Below are 20,797 nucleotides of genomic sequence, written 5' to 3' on the forward strand. Positions count from 1 at the left end.
GATTGAACGGGGCAACCTGAGTTCCTTCTCTCTCCCGCCTGAGGTAGTGGATGTTATATTAGCGGCCAGGCGACACTCCACTAAATCTATCTACGCTAATAGGTGGTCTAAATTTGTTGCGTGGTGTGGAGAGAGGCAGATTGATCTTTTACAAGCTCATCTATCGGACGTTTTGTCTTTTGCTCTATCTCTGGCGCAGAAAGGTTGTGCAGTGGCTACCATTAAAGGTTATTTATCGGCCTTGTCAGCCTTCATATGTCTTCCAGACCAACCATCTTTATTTAAATCCCCTATTGTTATCAGATTCTTGAAAGGTCTTCTAAATCAATATCCTCCAAAGCCATTCGTTATGCCGCAATGGGATTTGTCCTTAGTCCTGACTTTCCTTATGGGGTCCCCTTTTGAACCTATGCATTCTTGCCCCTTGAGGTATTTGGTTTTAAAAACAGTCTTCCTGATAGCTATAACATCAGCAAGGAGAGTGAGTGAGTTGCAGGCCTTATCAGTAAAACCCCCTTATACAACTTTTTATGGGGATAAGGTGGTGTTGAGGACCAAGGCTGCTTTCCTCCCGAAGGTTGTTTCACCCTTCCATTTGGCTCAGGCAATTACTTTGTCCACGTTCTATCCTCCGCCTCATCCTTCCAAAGAGGAAGAAAGACTGCACCGTCTGGATCCAAAGAGAGCGTTGAGCTTCTTTATCGATAGAACAAAGGATTTCAGGCTGGAGGATCAGCTGTTTATTGGATACGTGGGCAAGAGGAGAGGAAAGGCAGTCCACAAGAGAACACTATCCAGGTGGGTTGTTCTTTGCATTAAAATATGTTACTCTTTGGCAAAGAAGGATCCTCCTGAGGGCATTAGAGCTCATTCCACCAGAGCTAAGTCGGCCACTTCGGCCTTAGCCAGAGGTGTTCCTGTGGTCGACATCTGCAAGGCCGCAACTTGGTCGTCCCTTCACACTTTTGCAAAACATTACTGTTTAGATTCTGAGGTTAGAAGGGACGGCCATTTTGCACGGTCAGTGCTGCAGGATTTCTTGGTTTGACCATTTAGGCACCCACCGCCGGGCGTGGTACTGCTTTGGGACTCTATTCATGAGGTGAGGAATCCACAGGTAGTTGTATCCATCAGAAGAACGAGTTACTTACCTTCGGTAACGACTTTTCTGGTGGATACATTAGCTACCTGTGGATTCCTCACGGTCCCACCCGCCTCCCCGTTGCCTTTATGGTCTTGCCAAGTAATCCTTGAGTGCGCTCCTCTTGATCTTTGAGGGTGCAATAGATGTGTATATATAATATATTTATATATATGTGGGTATATGTGTATATATCTTTATGTATATACTTGGTGTGTGTATATATTTTTAAAAAGAAAGAGTTTTATATATATATATATATATATATATATATGTGCATAAAAAACATTTACAGTTATTCATACAATGTGGTGTATTTTTACAATATAATGGATGTTGCTTTGTTCTTTCCTTGCATTGCCTGGTTGTTCTCATGCACGTAAAAAATGATTGGTACTGACGTCCGCACGTCGTCGAGGACCTCTTATTGCCTGTATGACGTCAGACGGCGTCGCGTGCGAGACAGTGACGTCCTCGTCGACGTGCAGAGACTAGTAAGAAGATTTCCGTCAAATGCTGGCGCCATGGGAGTATTCATGAGGTGAGGAATCCACAGGTAGCTAATGTATCCACCAGAAAAGTCGTTACCGAAGGTAAGTAACTCGTTCGTCTGGTTCAAAACAGAGCGTTGGCTTTCTACCTCAATCGGACCAAAGACTTCCAGGTGGACAATCAACTCTTTGTGGGTTATTTGGCTGCGAAGAAAGGACAGATGGCGAAGAAGAGAACATCTCTTGATAGGTTGTTATCTGCATCAAAAATATGCTACGCTTTGGCTAAGAAGCAACCCCCTGAGGGTTTGCATGTTCACTCAACCAGAGCAACAGCTGCAACCACAGCACTAGCATGCAGAGTTCCAGTCCTGGGCATCTGCCAGGCAGCAACGTGGTTGTCGCTGCACTTGGTTACCAAACACTACTTCCTGGACAGTCAGGTAGGCAGGGACCTCTATTTTGGCCGTTCGGTCCTGCAGGACTTCCTAGTATGATCCTAGTTCGCAGACCTACCTCCGGGGATGGTATTACTTGGGTATCTATTCTAAGGTGAGGAATCCGCATCTAGAAGTCTTTATCAGATGAACAAGTTACTTAACTTTAGTAACAAATTATCTGTACACCTGCGGGCGTCCTCCTGGAATTGTGCGCCTGCAACTTGTATGGCACACCTGAGGATAGGGCCATGCTTCAATCCTCAACCTTGCACAGAAAAATTTACGAAAGACTGGAGATTTGTGATCTTAACCCAGTCTCAATGTCTAAAACAAGGGCTTTGGAACGAAGGAAGTTGGATTATTAAATAACTCCCATAATTTGTTTTTTGCCTGCAATTTACCGATAGCTTACCAGCTCTCAAATTCTGCCTTTATTGGAAGGTTTGAAGCTGTGTATAATTCAGCCCAGAAAGGAATGTCACTTTTGCTTGCTAGAGCAATGCCTGGCCTTGCTACATGATCAGTGCTTATTTAATCTACAGTGATAAATTCAATTTGATGGACATTGCAAATGCATTTATCTGATGCCTCTGGCTTAGGTGCCATAGTACAAGAGTTCATTTGTTATACATGTCACCTGAGATTGAATATAAACTGCATGAAGCGGAAATATTAATGTTGAAAAGAAGGATGCAAAATAAGATTACGATGTGATGTGCAAACACTGTTCAACTAGGAGTTGTACCTCATTAGTGAGGTCGTTAGTCCTGTTGGTGGAAGGTTTGCCCTACCACTTGCCTCTTGTCTCCCCGAAGTGAGAATAACAAACATAAGCTCTGTCAACGGGTTTGTAACTAGAGTGGATTGAATGGCAGCTGAAAATGTCACTTCACAGAGTTTCTTGACTGATGTACTATTGCACGCATGTTGTTAAGATTAGGAATTGCATAAAGGCATGTGATCTGCGGAACAGTCAGTAGAAATTACCAGGAAGGTAAGCTTAAGTACTGCTCCATTATACTCCATAGTATATATTAGGGAGGTTTGTTGTGAACATTACTGCACATTTTGTAATAATTCAAGGGTGTTCAAAGATTTCAGGCACTGGTCCAATGGAAGAAACTTAATATGCAAACTAAATTACTGTGAAATAAGAGAGGGAAGGGTGTGCTTTTGTTTCACAGAATTTTCTTACTGCTTATCTGTAGGAAGTTGTAAGGAAATGCCTCCTTGGCATGGTTACCCCCTGACTTTTTGCCTTTGCTGATGCCAAGTTATGACTTGAAAGTGTGCTGGGACCCTGCTAACCAGGCCCCAGCACCAGTGTTCTTTCCCTAAACTGTACCTTTGTCTCCACAATTGGCACAACCATGGCACTCAGGTAAGTCCCTTATAACTGGTACCCCAGGTACCAAAGGCCCTGATGCCAGGGAAGGTCTCTAAGGGCTGTAGCATGTCTTATGCACCCTGGGGACCCCTCACTCAGCACATACACACTGCTTGCCAGCTTGTGTGTGCTGGTGGGGAGAAAATGACTAAGTCGACATGGCACTCCCCTCAGAGTGCCATGCCAACCTCCCACTGCCTGTGGCATAGGTAAGTCACCCCTCTAGCAGGCCTTACAGCCCTCAGGCAGGGTGCACTATACCACAGGTGAGGGCATATGTGCATTATGTGCATGAGCACTATGCCCCTACAGTATCTAAGCAAAACCTTAGATATTGTAAGTGCAGGGTAGCCATAAGATTATATGGTCTGGGAGACTGTCAAACAGCTAGTGGAGATGCCTGCCCCTCTATGCCTGCCCCTCTGGCCACTGCCCTCACTTTTGGCGGCAAGGCTGGAGGAGATAATGGGAAAAACAAGGAGGAGTCACTCCCCAGTCAGGACAGCCCCTAAGATGTCCTGAGCTGAGGTGACTCTTACTTTTAGAAATCCTCCATCTTGCAGATGGAGGATTCCCCCAATAGGATTAGGGATGTGCCCCCCTCCCCACAGGGAGGAGGCACAAAGAGGGTGTAGCCACCCTCAGGGTCAGTAGCCATTGGCTACTGCCCTCCCAGACCTAAACACACCCCTAAATTCAGTATTTAAGGGCTCCCAGAACCGAGGAAGATAGACTCCTGCAACCTAAAGAAGAAGAAGGACTGCTGACCTAAAGCCCTGCAGTGAAGACGGAGATGACAACTGATTTGGCCCCAGCCCCACCGGCCTGTCTCCCTACTTCGAAGAAAACTGCAACAGCGATGCATCCAACAGGGTCCAGCAACCTCTGAAGCCTCAGAGGACTACCCTGCATCTAAAGGACCAAGAAGCTCCCGAGAACAGCGACCCTGTTCAAGAAACTGCAACTTTCTGCAACAAAGAAGCAACTTTTAAAGACCACACGTTTCCCGGCGGAAGCGTGAGACTTTCCACTCTGCACCCGACGCCCCCGGCTCGACCTGCGGAAAACTAACACTACAGGGAGGACTTCCCGGCGACTGCAAGCCCGTGAGTATCCAGAGTTAACCCCCCTGAGCCCCCACAGGGACGCCTGCAGAGGAAATCCAGAGGCTCCCCCTGACCGCGACTGCCTGCTTCAAGGAACCCGACGCCTGGAACCAGCACTGCACCCACAGCCCACAGGACCTGAAGGAACCGAACTCCAGTGCAGGAGTGACCCCCAGGTGACCCTCTGCCTAACCCAGGTGGTGGCTACCCCGAGGAGCACCCCCTGTGCCTGCCTGTATCGTTGAAGAGACCCCCGGGTCTCCCCATTGATTCCTATCTGAAACCTATATAAAAACCTATTGGCTTGAAATTTGTCTTTGAGTGTGTGTTCCTCATTTATTGCCGGTGTGTGTACAACAAATGCTTAACACTACCCTCTGATAAGCCTACTGCCCAACCACACTACCACATAATAGAGCATTAGAATTCTCTCTTTTTGCCACTATCTTACCCCTAAAGGGAACCCTTGGACTCTGTGCACACTATTTCTTACTTTGAAATAGTATTTACAGAGCCAACTTCATACAGACATACTTTGATTTTAACATTTATCTTCAATCTGCAGATTCTTTCTGATGTGTCTTTTTTCTGTATGCGTGTCCTCCTTGCATTTAGTGGCATCTCGTGAATAGTGAGAGGGGGAACAGGCACAGGCAATTACCGTTTTCTTTTGATTTATTTTTGTTCTCATTAATGGTATTTTCTCTGTTTTTCACTTAGAGCCAGCTAGATTGAGGGAGAAAATGTACTTACAAATATAATTTTGTCTTTCATTTTTAGGCTTTAAAAAGTACACTTGGATTTCCCCTCATCAAGTTTGAAGATGCCGTCATTGATTTAGATCCATTCACTCGGGTTCATCCATACGAGACCAAAGAGTTTATTATCAATGATGTGCTCAAGCATTTTCAGGAGGTAAGTGCAAAGTAAAAATGATTATGATTTTAATACGTAAACCCTTGATTAAACAAGGCATGCTGCAGATGACATTTAGGTCTTTGAAATAATCAAAACAAGTGCTTTCTTTCATGAAGTAATGTGTGGGAAACTCCAGCTAAATAGATATTTCTGACTGAGCCTCTTTTGTGTCATATTGACTTCATGGAGGGCCCATTTCTGTTTCCCAAGGGCAAACTCCTCTGTTCCATTGTTAATACGTTAGGATTTTCTGAAGAGAAATGAGAACTTAAGTGCTTGATTCTCCATCAGGGGATCTCTTTTGATATACAGAATTATCAAGACATCACTGCATATTGGCTGAATCCTGAAATACATTCCAATAAATAAAATTTTAATCTCGGATGAGGAGCCGTGCGTACATATGGAGATCACACCTTTCACCCGGTGTAGGAAGCTGGTTCTCTATATAATGCACTAAAATGAAGTACACTGTGCAGAGTCCAGTGGATCCCCAATTGGTATTGCAGAGGCAAAAGTAGATAAGATTAACACTCTATTTGTGGTATTGTGGTATCAGAGGGTAGTGCAAAGCATTTGTTGTATTCACAGAAGCAATAAATGAGACATTCACTCAAAGCATAAATCCAAGACCGATTTCGGAAAAAAAAACCAATGCTTTTTATTTATGTTTCATGCCCAAGAACTATGGAATCAGGTAAGTGGACTTTCAAGCATAAATACTTTGCAGTTTCAAAAATAGACAGTGCACATTCTAAAGTTCTCTCAGTGTTATCCTACGGAGGCAAAACCATATGCAGCAAACCCAGAGTTAACAACGACTTACAAAGGCGATCTCAGGGAGTTAAGGTAAGTACTGGGCACTGATCAGAACCACACCAACAGGTCGCACTGGGGCGGCCGAGGGCATAGGTGCAGTAAGGCTTCGGGTGCCCAATGGTTTCCTGTAGAAGTCTGAGCCCGTGACAAACATGCTGCAGTCTCTGGCTGGGAAGCCAGTCAGGGACAACAGACAGGTAGGTAGTAGACTTGGGGTGCTCGGGGACGTAGGTGCATCTTTGGTCCTCTTCTCCTGTGCCCAGGGATGACTGATGCAGTGGTGGCTTTTGGTGTCAGGATTTCTCATCTGGGAGCACTCGGGGTGAGGGGGTCCTGTGAATTGAGGCTGCAGTTGTTGTAGGGGAGTCTGGCAGGGGTGGACTCAAGCCCTCAGGAGCCTGGGCACGTCGTCGGCTCTGATGACCCACCTTGGCTGGGATCAGGGGTCACGGGTTCAGTGGTTGCTGTAGGTGTCAAGTTTTCTCTCACCACCAGGCTGCGGGAGAGGGTGCCTGCATGCAGGGGCAGCAGGCGACTTGCATGAGTCCAAGAAGGGTGACACTTGGGTGGACTCGGACACAGGACAACTGGTGATCCCTGCTGGCACTGTTGGTGGGTTTCTCACCGGGTTGAGGCTTCAGTTGCAGAGGTCACTACAGGTGTTGGGTTTCCAGGCTGTAGAGTCCTTGTTGGATACTGTGTTGCTGAACAGATCTGTTGCTCACAGGAGTCTGACTCTTTTTAGAAGGCAGGCAGGCTTCTTGGGTTTCTTGAAGCTGCAGCTTCAGTACAAGTCTTTTTGCGCAGAGTCCAGTGAGGTCCCATCAGGACTGGAGAAAGCAGATTTTTCTTTTGCTCCAGGGGTCAGACCTATCTGCCAGTACTCTGATGTGAGAGCAAAGTTACTGAGATATTTGGCTGCCCCTAGCTTATCAATTAGCTCATCAGTCCTAGGAATGGGGTGAGCATCAGTTTTTGTCACAGCACTGAGACCCGATAATCCACACAATACCTAATTTCTTTCTTTCCAACCTGGGAATTAAGCTTGGGGACTAAGGGCTGTCCCAGGGACTTTCAGAGTGTGCAATGACTCCCATTTCCAGTATCTTGCTTACCTCAGCTTTGATGCTCTCTTTGACACGGTCAGACTGTCTGTAAATGTTGTTTTTGGCAGGCAATCTGTCTCCAGTGTCCCATCATGTGTGCACCAGGTAGCCTGACCAGGGGTCAAGGAGAAGAGCTCAGCAAACTGTTGGAATACTTGATTACAATCAGCCTGCTGTTGGTCAGTGAGGGTGTCTCAGGGGTGTGGAATTTATTAAAATATCTACTTGTCCAGGGGACAGGTTGCTTCTCAAATCTACTTGTCCTGTAAAAAGATCTACTTGTCCCTTTGGTGCCATGTAGTGTGGCGACAAATTATGGCAGCAATTAATAGCCTCTCTGATTATGCCAGGGCTACTACCATAGTAGGGCTTGAATATTTGGAGTTTCAATCCCTACTGTAGCAATTTCCTTATTTTGCCACCTTTCTGCAGATCTGCATACTGGGGTTGGAGGAAGCAGTAAGCAATAGTTCCAGGGCTGGAATACCTTTGAGTCTGCAAACCTACTAACCTGCATGTTTTAAAGATTTTTACCAGCTTCTCTCTAATATTTTCCCATAATAAGAAAGGTTGGACATTTACTCCTGACAATGGCAGAATTAGAACTTCTTCCAGGGTTGGGAAGAAAGTGGCTGGAGGGAAAATGAACTTGCAAATGCTCAATAGATTTTCACATGAGCACATCTACACATCGTATTTACCCACGCTAAAATACAGTTCACAAATATTTTATATGGGTACGACATATACCATGGGTGCACTTTTGTGACTTTCTTTAAGAATTTGGGGCCACAAGTAGGTAGGTTCAGATTTGTGACCTGCAAATTGCGAGTCGCAAATCCAAATGTAGGATGGTGTCCTTGACACCATCTGTGATTCGCAAAGGCTTCGCAAATGCCCACATCATGAATAATCATGAGGTGGGTCGCAATTTGCGACCCCCTCACGAATGGTGGCCTGCTAGAGACAGCAGACCACCATGTCTGTGACTGCTTTTCAATAAAGCAGTTTTTTGGTTTTTTTATTGTAATGCAGCCATTTTTCCCTAAAGGAAAACGAAATGCATAACAAAAACGAAAAATGAAACGTTTTCGTTTCATTTTTTCAGAGCAGGCAGTGGTCCGCAGGACCACTGCCTGCTCTGAAAAAATGTTTACAGTGCCATTCACAATGGGGAAGGGGTCCCATGGGGATCCCTTCCCTTTTGCGAAAGTGTTAGCACCCATTTGAAATGGGTGCAAACTGCGATTGGTTTGCGCCCGCGTTCGCGGTCACAAAACAATCCTACATTGCACTGAGAGTTGCAATTAGGAAGGGAACACCCCTTACTAATTGCGAGTCGCAAACCCGTTTTGTGATTCGGTAACCAGGTTACTGAATTGCAAAACTGGGTTTGTGCATCGCAATGTGCTTTTTGCACGTCGCAAACAGCGAAAGTCGCTGTTTGCGACATGCAAAAAGCTACCTCCATGTGGGTCTTGGTCCCTAATTAGGTCTGGTGTTAACAAAGACATTTTGTTTTTATTAAACTTCTATTTCTCTCTCTTTCGGCTGGCTTTACTGTGAGTGATCGCATTCTGCTCTTCCACAAGGAGCATATTGCCACACAAAGTAGTTTTGTTCAGTGTCAGGAACTACAGTGGCAATCAGTGACGTAACGAAACTGGAGGGTGCCCCTTTGCAAAGAACATGGAGGAGCCTCCTCTCCAGACTCACTCAGGGCAGGTGCTGTGCTGACGGGGCCCCCTGGAGGGCGGCTGCGGGGCCTTTGTTATGCCGCTGGTGGCAACGTGTGCTTTAAGAGTTCAAAAACTTTTTGGGGGGGTTTTGCCAATGTTTGTTACAATGTTGAGGGCCTGGTAGCTCCCACAACAATAAAGTGTTGCAAAAGCCATGTCAAAACAAGACACGCATTGATGAAACTAAAAGACTTATAAAAGTAGGTCAGATCAGTTGGCTTTGTCAGTGTTTGTTTATTTTCATGCTTCCCATAATCGTGTTGAAAATGGTTACACTGATTTTCCATTAGAAATATTTTTGGGAAATACTAGCATGCATCAACACATTTTACTAAATGACACTTCATTTGCATATAATCAGAGAGCATTCTGGGAGCATTATACTTAGCCTCTTAGCCTAAACTTTTCAAACATGTGTGTACACGTTTTTTTTTTTTGTACTGGAACCAACGTCAGTAGTGAAGTGTGACCTTAAAACATTTATTTACAGCACGCACCCTAATAATGAAGGCTTTCAAATAATGAACCATAAATACAAGTTCAAACAGCATTATCTTTTGGAAACACATTACCTCAACTGTAGAGAATTCAACTCTCTGTAAACAGGCAGCCAAAGGGTTTGTGCTGCAGGGGGTTGTGCCTACTTGTCCCAAGGACAAAGTAAATATAAAAACTTGTTGCCCTTGACCCCAAACAAGATGTCCCGGGCGTCGGGCGATAGGAATTCCACATCCCTGGTGTCTGAAAAGACTACTCTTTCATCTGTGCCATCTTTTGCTTTGCTGGAGAGGAGATCATCATCAGTGACCATGCGCATAGTCATCTCTGCCCTGTTGTGTCTAGGGTTTCAGGTGGTTTACATGGCTAACCCTTCTGGGGCTCCTGCAAGAGCTAAAGTCCACCAGATAGGTGGCTTTCCTTTTTCTTTCCAGGATGGTGTAGGGTCCACTCCACTTGTCTTGGAGAGCCATAGGAGCTCCATACCTTGCGCCCTGATTAGAACTCCACCAGTGTAGCTTTTTGGTCATACCAGAGCTTCTGGATTTCTTGACTGGCCTCAAGATGTTTTGGAAGCGTTTTCCATGTACTCAGCTGTCCTGTAATGAAGGTCAGGCACATAATCCACAATGCCTTGCTTAGGCTCTCTGAGAGGTCTCTTCCTTCCCTCCTTCACAAGACAAAGGGGTCCTCTTGCAGGATGCCCAAACAGAAGCCCAAAGGGGAAAAACCTACTTCCTTCTGTGGCACTTCCCTTTGAGCAAAAGCAGTCATAAAAGTGAAATATTTCTTCTTCTGAGTTTTGCAGGGAGTCCACCTATCATACCTTTCAATGTCTTGTTGAATCTCTCAACGAGGCCATTGTTTTGTGAGTGATAGGGGGTAGTGAACCTACAGGTCACACCACACTCAGCCCACATGTGTTTTAGGTAACCAGACATGAAGTTGGTACCTCTGTCTGACACCACCTCCTTTGGAAAGCCCACTGTAGTGAATACACCAATGAGGGCCCTAGCTACTGCAGGGCCAGTGGTACTCTACAGGGGAATTGCTTCAGAGTACCTGGTTGCATGTGTAGGAAGCTGACTATTAATATATATACTATATCAAAGTGAGGTATAGTGTGCTCAGAGTCCAGGGGTTCCCCGGAAGTTTAACAGTGGCTAAAGTAGGTAATACTAATGCTCTCTTTTGTGGTAATGTGTTCGAGCATTTAGGCTTGTCAGAGGGTAGTGCAAAGGATTTGTTGAACACAAACAGTCAAGAAATGAGGCACAGACTCAATGACTAACTCCAGGCCAATTGTTTTTATATAGCAAAAATATATTTGTTACTTTATTTCTCGAACCAGAAGATTATCATTGCAGGTAAGTATCGTTGTAAGTATGTATCAAGCTTATGTATCAAATGTATTTTGTTTAGGTTTGGCAAATGAAACAGTTTGCAAGCAGATAACACTTTTTACTTTCAAAAGTTGACAGTGCAATTTTCAGTACAGTCCTAGGGGAGGAAATGCAGTTCTAGGGTAAGTACTCAAGTTACAGTTACAGTCTATGGGGGTTAGGATGATCACTGGTTAAGGTTCAAAATGACACCAAACATGGGGCCAACTGGTTGCAGGGGTCAAAGTTGGTGTTGGATTTAGAATGGGATCCTATGGAGACTGGGGGCACTCAGAAAGAGATTTGCTGGCAGGTAAGTTCTGTGACTAAGGAGGGCAGACCTCAGGGGTTTAGGTGAGCACCAGGGGGTGGGGGCACAAGTAAGGACCAAACACAAACCCTCAGCCACACAGGGGTGGCAGGGTGCAAACACAGCGTCAGGCTCCCAATGCTTTTCAATAGGGGGACCCCGGAAGTCACAAAGATTCTGCAGTCTGGGTCCATGGGGTTGGTTCCAGAAAACCAAAGGCTGGACAAGGAGGAGGGCTGCCTGCTGAACATTTCTGGACCATCGGTCATATTCCCCAAGGCCAAGTATCCTCGTCTGATTCTCTCTCCCGGATAGAGGGGTCCTCTGGATTTAGGCTTCAGCCATCGTCATGTTGGCCAGGAGGGGTCAACCCAGGGTGGACACTAGTATGGAATCGCCGGGGGACCTGCTCTGGACCGGTGGGCATCCTGGACACGGGCTGTGGGCGTCGGGTGCAGAGTGGGCAGGACTCGGGGACCCAAGGAGGTTCTGGAGTCCTTCACGGAGTTTCTTTTGATCAGGGCTGCTGTCCTCTGGAGTTCTTGGTCCTCTGATGGGCAGGCAGTCCTCTGGGGGTTTGTAGAGGTTACTGGTCCTGCAGGATGTGTCACCTTTTTGTAGCAGGGCTTCTGAAGCTGCAGACAGGCCGGTAGGGCTGGGGCCAAGTCACTTGGTGTCTGGAGTCTTATCTGCTGGGGTTGCCTTAGCAGTCCTTCTTCTTGCTGCTTTCTTCTTTTCTTCCTGAGGTCGCCAGGAATCTGGTGAGGCTAGGTTCAGGGGTGCCCTTAAATTCTAGATTTAGCCATGTTACAAGGGTCATAGGGCAGGAGACACTGGCTACTGTCCCTGAGGGTGCCTGCACTCATCTACACCCAGTACCTTTGGGGAGGGGGACACATTCCTAACCCTATTGGGTCCTGTCCCCCAAATCAAGAAGGAGGATTCTGCAGGGGAGGGGGGTTCATTTAAGCTCTGGACACCTTAAGCATGGTCCTAGCTGGAGTGGTCACTCCACCCTGTTCTACCTAATTTTACCACCGGACTTGCTGCCAAAAGTGGGGCTTCGTCTGGAGGGTGGGCATCTCCACTAGCTGGAGTGCCCTGGGGCCTGAGTCTTTGAGGCTCACCGCCAAGTGTTGTTGTTCCTGCAGGGTGGAGGTGTGAAGCATCTCCACCCAGAGGAGGCTTTGTTTCTGACTTGAGGGCACAGAGGCCCTCACCCCATGGGGTCATAAACTTATCTTTAAGTGGCAGTCTGGCCAGCCTTACACTAAAGTGTTAGTTAAAATACAGGGGGCATCTCTAAGATGCCCTCTGGGTGCATTGTACAGTTAATCCAACACTGGCATCTATGTGATTTAACTAAAGCCATTGTTTGGATTTACTTGTTTAGTCACTTATTGACCAAGTGATATCAGCAAATGTAAAGTCGCAAAGTGGGGTGCTGTTCCACCGGTGTAGGAAGCTAGCTCTCTATATAGTGCACTGAAATGAAGTACACTGTGCATAAAATCCAGTGGATCCTCGGGTGGTATTGCTGAAGCAATAGTAAATAAAACAAGCATTTGTTATACTCCCAGATGCAATAAATGGGAGACACACTCAAAGAATAAATCTGAGAGGAATTTAGAAAAATTCTTTTTATATATGTTTCAAACCCAAGAACTTCATAATCAGGTAAGTAGAAATGTAAGCATAAACACTCTGCAGTTTCAGAAATAGATAGTGCAATTTTCGAAGTTCTCTTAGTGTTATCTTAATGAGGAAAACAATGTACAGCAAACACAGGGTTAACAATAAAGCCAATCTCAGGGAGTTAAGGTAAGTAGTGGGCACTGATCAGAACCGCATCAACAGGTCACACCTGCTGGCACTGGGGCGGCCGGCTGCAGAGGTGAAGTAAGGCGTCGGTTGCCCAGTGGTTTCCTAAGGGAGTTTGGTCCTCGTGAAGCAATTTGCAGGCTTTGGCTAGGAAGCCAGTCAGGGACAACAAGCAGGTAGGTAAGAGGCTTGGGGCTTCGGGACGTAGGTGCATCTTTGGTCCTCTTCTCCTGTGCCCAGGGGCGACGGAGGCAGGGGTGTCTTTAGGCGTTGCATTTTCATGTGTGGGTGCACTCGCAGTCAGGGGGTCATGTGTGTTGAGGCTACAAGTGTTGTTGGGGAGTCCGGCAAAGGTGGACCTAGGGTGGACTCAAGCTCTTAGGAGCCGGGGGACCTCGTTGGCACTGGTGACCCATCCTCAGCTGGGGTCACGGGTACAGTGCTTGCTGGAGCTGTCAGATTTTCTCTCTTCACAAGCATGTGGGAGAGGTTGCCTGCGTGCAGAGGCTTCAGGCGTTTCGGGAGAGTCCAAGATGGGTGAGACCACACTGGCCTCGGTCTCTGGGCAGCTGGAGACCCTGGTTGGAATTGTCGGCTGGCTTCACCTCAGGTCATGGATGTTGGGTGCACTGGTCACTTCTGGGTGGGTTTCCAGGGTTCCCCCAGCTGCAAAGTCTTTTCTTTGGAGTTTCCTGTTGCAGGGCATTTCCACTGCCCTTGGGAGACTTCAGTCTTTATTATAGGCTAGACGAGTTAGCTTCTTGTTCAGGGTTCTTCGAGGTCAACAGGCAGGCCGGACGGGCTGGTTCCAGGTCAGCTGCTGCTGCTTCTCTTATGTGGGTGCAACTGTTCTTTGTCTGGGTCTTCTTAGGTTGTCGAAAACTGATTGATAGGGGTCTGGGGTGCCACCTGTATACTCAATTTAGGGGCTTTACAGGGAGTGCCACATAATAGCCAAAGGTCTGACCACCTTAGGTGACTACATGAAGTGGGCACTCCTAATTTAACTAATTTTCCTGCCTGTGCCGCTGCCTAAAATGGGAACAGGACAGGAGGGTTAGTCATCTCCACCATTTGGAAAGGCCTGGGTCACATTACAAAGGTGGCAGTGCCTTTGAAGCTCCTCGCCCTGGAATGTTCATCCTGCCTGGGAAAGGAGGTCACACCTCCGCCCAGTGCAGGCTTTTTTCTCAAGCTCCCATGAGTGCTGGTTCTCACCTTGGCAGGCCAGAAACGTATCTGTGGTTGATGAACTGGTCAGGACCAGTCAGTCAACACACTACCTTCCAACTACTAGTTGGTAGGTTTTCAGGGGGCACCTCTAAGGTTCCCACTGTCTGCATTTATTACTAAATCCATCTCTGGGGTTAGTGAGGGTTTACTATTCTGAGATGTTTGATACCAAACATCCCAGGATTCAGAGAAGCCATCATGTAGCTGGGGAACTCGTAATGACCAGTGTCCAACACGTGCATTTAAAATGGCTTCCCTGTGCACTTACCATGTCTCAGAATCAATCAGAGACATAGCAGGGGGCATATCAGCTCATGAATATATGCCATCACATGTGCCTGCATGAACTCCGTCTTAGGGTGGACTTACACCTGACAAATGCAGTGATAGGGGTCCTGGCACACAGGCATGTGTGACAGGTCCTATTTTCAATTTAACCTGCACCAAAACACGCATTCTGGAATGGAAGCACCTTTGTAAGTTTGGTGAGGGTGTCTGGGGGTGGCACAACTGGTGCTGCAGCCTTCAGAGACCTTCCTTAGTACCCCAGGTACCAGGGGTACCATTTACTAGGGACTTACAGTGGTAGCTAAAGAGTTTGCTATTTGTGCAAAACAACTGTGCAGTTTTGGGGAAAGAGATCTGGCACTGGGGACTTGGTTAGCAGGGACCCAGTGCACTCACAGTTGAAGCCACATCAGAAACCAGGCAAAAGGTGAGGGCTGACAATGTCTAAAAGGGTGCTTTCATACACTCCTCTACCCATATTTTCTTCCAAAAATGGTATTCTATTTTAAATGGGCCAATCCATCACTCATCCATTCTTCTCTCTCATCTTCCCACCAGAGTGGAAGGACTCGTAGACTGGCTCCACTTGTGCTATGTCCTACGACATTGACCACTTGCAACAGGACAAACAGAATGATCAGATGTTTTTGGGCGTCAGTGAAGCCAAGGAAATGAAGGTGGTGTCCAAATACATAATTTAATGCCTTGGTCAATATTGATCCTCCTGAATGCATTTCCTCCCACTCCACTAGGCCCCTGGTGGCTTCTGTTGCTCTCATAAGTGGTGTTACAGTAGCTGTCATCCATTGGGTGTCCACTTCGTCATCCTTGCATAATTTGTCTAGCACTACTGCCTCTGCTCCAGCATGCTGTGAGTAATTTGCTTAAGCTGTTTTGCATGATTTCCTTGGTAATCTAAACTACTCAATCCAACTTCCCAGATGGTATTGCTTTGGGACTCATTTATAAGTTGAGGAATCTGCAGGGAAGATGTATCCATCAAAAGAAAACATTATGTATCTTCTGGTGGATACATGATTCTCCTGAAAGTTCCTTTCCACCCTCCCTCTTCCTCTTTGAATGATAGTCTTATAAAAGAAGATCCCTAGATATGCAAACATTATGTGATGTGCTTGTCACTGTTTTCAGTGCCCTCTTGGGTGGTCTCCGTGTGGCCTCTCAGCACACTTCAATGCGGTGTGGAAAACATAACAATAGCTGATGTCAGTGTGCAAGTTGCTGCTTTTGTTGTATCTGGCAGGTGGAGTCACAGCTGAAGCTGCATGGTACCACTTAGTGAAGCAGTATAGTCTGGTCACAGGCTCTACAGTGCTTATAACCTGTCTTGAGTGACGATATCCTTGACAGACCAGGAGGTAAACCTCAAAAATGGTTGACAAAAAGTCCAGTAAAAAAATGACTATGGGGTAGCTCTTCTCTCGGATCAACGCTGGCTGGCGCTGAAGGAAAAGCAGTGAAGGTGTGCCTGGGTGGTGTCTATATGAGAACAGCAGCATTATTTCTGGCACAGACCATGCAGACTATGGAAGCGGAGCCGATCTACTCCACCTATTGGCATGCAGGGGTATTGCTCATAAACAATATTCTGGATCCAGTCTGATGCTTGGGGAGGAATCAAAGGTAAGGAATCTGCAGCTAGAAGTCTCTATCGGATGAAGCGTTACCAAAGGTAAGTAACTTATTCATCTGATAGAGACATCTAGCCACAGATTCCTTACTTTAGAATCTTCCCCAGGCAGAGCCTGGATCCGTAAACTTTTTTCCCATTGCACATCTGTATGTCAAAAGAGGGTGCTTGTGACACCAGCGGAGTCCATATAACCCCCTCATCGACATCAGTTCCTTCTTTTCCACGCTTGCAACCTGGATCCAGTAATGGTACTCGGGTCTTTGTGGCCCACCTCGACGTTTTCGTCATGTGTAACAGTGTACTTTTCCCATGTCTTTGGGGTTTAAACCCATGGGTCTTGTGGATGACATATGTCAGCTGGGGACCCACACTCGATTAATATGTGGTGCCTGGGCAAGGACCATGAGGCAGAAGAGTGTGACTCCTGTTGTCAACTTTGGTCAAAGGTTCCGTGGGAGCATCAAATGAAGCTTCTGGCTGTGCAGATGTTGGAGCAGTCCTGGTTTTCCCGTCGACCAAGGTCTCCTTCTCGAACTGACATCAGTTTGCGGGCTCGTTCAAGGAGTTGTTCTTGTGTATGCTGTAGTAAGCTGGTTTCTGGTTGTAGTACCCCCCACTATTTTTGCTCAGTATGTTTTGGACTGTAGTGCACTGGAACCCTGCTAACCATGACCCCAGTGCAAGTGCTCTCTGCCCTAAAATTGGTAAAAAGGTACTTTTTCACTACACGATTGCCATGCTGGTGCACCCATGTAAGTCTCTAGTATGTGTTACTTGAGGTACCCAGGGCATTGGTACACCAGGGGCCCCCCTGGACTGCACTGTGTATGGTGCCACCCATGGGAGACCATGCAGACTGTGTCTGCAGGCCTGCCTTTGCAGCCTGCATGAAATGGTGCTTGCGCCTTTCACTTCAGATATAAGGCTTGCCTTATATCATGGTCACTGCACTTAGACACTGTAAGTCATCCCTCTCATAGGCCCTTCATCCCTAAGGGCAGGGGGCATGTGCCTACTAGTGAGCGTACCACTGCATGAGCAAGGTAACCCTACAAACCCCAGACTCCATTCCCTTGGCATTGTAAGTGCGGGGAAGCCATCTTAAGGTATGTAGTTGACACTGGTCAACACGAATAATCCAACTACACAATGGCTTCCCTGAACTTAAGCATGTTTGGAATCAAACATTTTGGAATCATGCAACTAGCCCAGTTCCAGAGCCAGTTGCATGGTCCCCTGTACTCTGGGGGATCCTTAGAGGATCCCCCAGTTCTGTCTGCGCAGCCTAACGGGGTCTTGCTGCCAGCCAGCCCACGCTGCTGCCAACCCCAGACCCTGTTCTGCCCCCTGCTGATGAGCCTAACTCAAGCAGAAGGCAGAACAAAGAATTTCCTGCAAGGGAGCCGGTGTCTCTATGCTCCGGTGGGGTTGCTTCTGAACACCACCAGACTGCTTTGAAGGGCACATTTGGTGCCCTCCTTGCAAAATCCAGTTTGCACCAGTTCAGGAACCCCTGGTTCCCACTCTGGCATGAAACTACAGAAAGGACAGGGGAGTGACCACCCCCATGCCCAGCTCCTCCCCTACGGAGGTGCACAGAGCTCTGTCAGGGTGGCCAATTGATTCTGCCATCTTGAAGATGAGGTGGGCAGAAGCCCTTGGGGGCATCTGACTGGTAAGGCCAGGTAGCTGACGTCCCTGCCCCCTCTGATAGGTGGGGCACTGCAGATAGTGTCCAATCCCCTTTTAGGGTTACTTAAGGGCTCCCCCGAGGGTGGGTCCTCAGATTAGTTGGGCAAGACTCTCCAAGGATCTCTGCAAGACGTGCAGCTCCTGGCCTCCAGATCCTCTGCTGGTCTGCTTTGGAACTGAAACAAGACTATCTCCAGTTGGGAGGACTCCCACTACAACATTGTTTCTCCAGCTCCTGCAAGATTTCTGCAAAATCCGTGGCTGTGCATCCTCCAAGGTCCCAAGGACTCTGCATCCAAGAAGTAATCTCCCTTTGAGAGAAGGCGTCATTCCCCTGCATCTGCAGGCATGTCACAACAACAACAACCGTCTGGTGGATCCTTCTATCCCACAGACATTGAAAGGCTCTGCAACACAGGTGGTGGTTCTCTGGTCCTCTTTGGGTCCCTCTTGTATTCTGATCCTCTTGGGAGACTGTGGGGCCCCTGCTGCAGCCACTGGAATGGAACCCCTGTGCACCATGACTGTTGCTCTGGCCAAGGCTTCTTTGCTCTTCATTCAAGGAGATCTTCGGGCTCTGGTAAACCTCACCTTTCAGCTCTCTGCAGTTCCAAGATCAGCTTCCACTCTGCAGTTCCGGTAACGTGAGACTCCAGTTTTTTGTGTTGTTGAGGTCTCCCTGTGACTCCCTGTCCCTGCTACCAGTGGGTCACTAGTGGGGGATCCAACAACTCTGGCTGGCTTTCCTTCCTTCCTGCTGAAGGCCTACCCTGACTGTCTTTGAAGGGGCGAGTCACCAGGACCTCGCTGGTCCTCAAAAACTTACAAGGTACCTTGCAGCTACTATTTGCATTTGCCAAGGCTTGTTGGTGGCACTTCTGGTCACAGACCCTCTTGCAGTCCAGTGACCGAAGTGAGTCAGCTTGTGGGCAACTCCAAGGATCGCCTACATCCTCCCCGTAGCTGGACTTCTCCTTCATCGCCCTGCAGGAACTTCGCCTCTAGGAGGGACATATCCGGGTGGTGTGGACACTGTCCCCTTTTTTTTCAGGTTCTTTACGTCTGGAATCCACCTTTGGTTCTATTGACCTGGTCCACGGGTCGCGACAACAGCTGGATAACCAAGGCTCCTATTGACTCCAGGGGTTTCTGACGTTGCTTCACTCCTATGCAACTGGGCTCCTGTGTAGGCACTCCAGTACTCTGGGTATCCGCCAGTCAGGGCACTATCCAACCTTCCTTGTACCACTGGCTTTCATCTGGCTCCTCTGGGAAGGGCCCTGAAATCTGAAAATTCCGACTGCAACGATCCTGTGTTAGTCTATGGGACATCTGGCTCGATAACTACTCTGCTCCCAAGCACCTGTGGGATTTCTGATACTTACCTCTGGTAATTCCTTAGTCCCCCAGCTCTTAGATTCTAACATACTTACCATGGTTGGGCACCTCCATTCGTATAGCACTTTCTTAGTATATTGTTTGCACTCCTCCCCTTTAGGTTCCCATGTATTTTTGTGCTTTTCCTGCTTATTGCCAAGTGTATATTTTGTGTGTAGATATACCAACGTTAGTATAGGAGTAGTGTTGTAATAAAGAATACTTTATTTTTGCAACATCTGGTGTGATTCTTTCATGTGCGGCAATCACTGACAGACTACTGTGCTTTACACTCTTCCACGATAAGCCTGAGCTGCTCTCCACAGCTACCCCTAGAGAGCTTTGTTTATCCAGGCACCAGAACACTATCACTTAGGGTTACCTGGACTAAGCATAGGGGGGGACACTATAGGTGTTCACCAAAAACTGAGCCAGCCTCCTGTACCTCCTGACTGAGGTTTGCCCTTCAATGAGGCCCTTTCTGATGTTCTGATGGGGACTTGGTCCAAACCCAGCACAGGGGCTCCTGTAAATATGACAATCACCTGCCTCCATAGGACTGCACCTAGCAACCCAAAATTACTGACCCAACACCCCACCCCAGAGAGCTTGCTCATCCAAGCCTCTACATCCTTGTGCGCATTCCCTTCTGCACCTCCAGATAAGGAATCCAAAAGACTTGGCCAGCTTAGAAAGAAATGTTTTCTTTCACCAGTCTGGCATTGTGGTCACAAAACACCACATGTCTTTTGGGCCCGTTACTCTCATACCTTTTAGGACATGGTTTCGCAGGTGCTGCCACACACCCTGGAGGAGTCCTGGGTCATTCTCTCCCAGGCTGTTGCTGACTGGAGAGATGCAGCTATGTTCACCATCAGTTGTGGGCTGGATACGTCCAACTCACTAGGCAGATCAGTTGCATCAGCGGTAGCCTTGAGGTGCCACTCATGGTTGCGGACATCTGGCTTTTTTCGGGGGATGTCCAAGCTACGCTCATGGACATGCCCTTTGATGGCACCCGTCTCTTCGAAGACAAAGGAGACTCTGCCTGTGCTCGAGTGCTTTAAGGAGTCCTGGGCTGTGGCTCGGTCCCTGGGCTTCGCAGCTGGCCCTGCCACCCTCAGTCTGCTTTTCACCCCTTTTGTTGCAATGGAAGGGGTTCCCAACCACGTCCCTTTCCCTCCAGCCACCTATCTGCGCATGCTGCCAAGCCTTTTTGTGGCCGGGGACGTGGGATACAGCGTCTTCATGGATCAGGGAGCCAGCGATCTGCCCTGTCCACCCCCACTCCCCCCTACCCTCCCACCCATTTGCAGCCTCCAAACCTTCCTAGTCTGAGGCTTCCCCATCTCTGACCAGTTGGAGGCAGGAACCACCACCACCTGCCCCGCTGGAAAT

At 47.6% G+C, this 20,797-nt stretch overlaps 1 protein-coding gene across 2 annotated transcripts in view; it reads left to right on the top strand.

The window, feature by feature from the left end:
• Positions 1-20,797, top strand: part of VPS13D (vacuolar protein sorting 13 homolog D) — a 2,230,750-nt gene that overhangs the window by 1,895,454 nt on the left and 314,499 nt on the right. For both annotated transcript variants that reach the window (XM_069240741.1, XM_069240742.1), the window contains one exon: positions 5,346-5,480. In XM_069240741.1, coding sequence (XP_069096842.1) covers positions 5,346-5,480 — 135 coding nt within the window. The remainder of the gene's footprint in view (positions 1-5,345; positions 5,481-20,797) is intronic.

The sequence above is a fragment of the Pleurodeles waltl genome, chromosome 6 (assembly GCF_031143425.1).
Source record: "Pleurodeles waltl isolate 20211129_DDA chromosome 6, aPleWal1.hap1.20221129, whole genome shotgun sequence".
NCBI lineage: Eukaryota > Metazoa > Chordata > Amphibia > Caudata > Salamandridae > Pleurodeles > Pleurodeles waltl.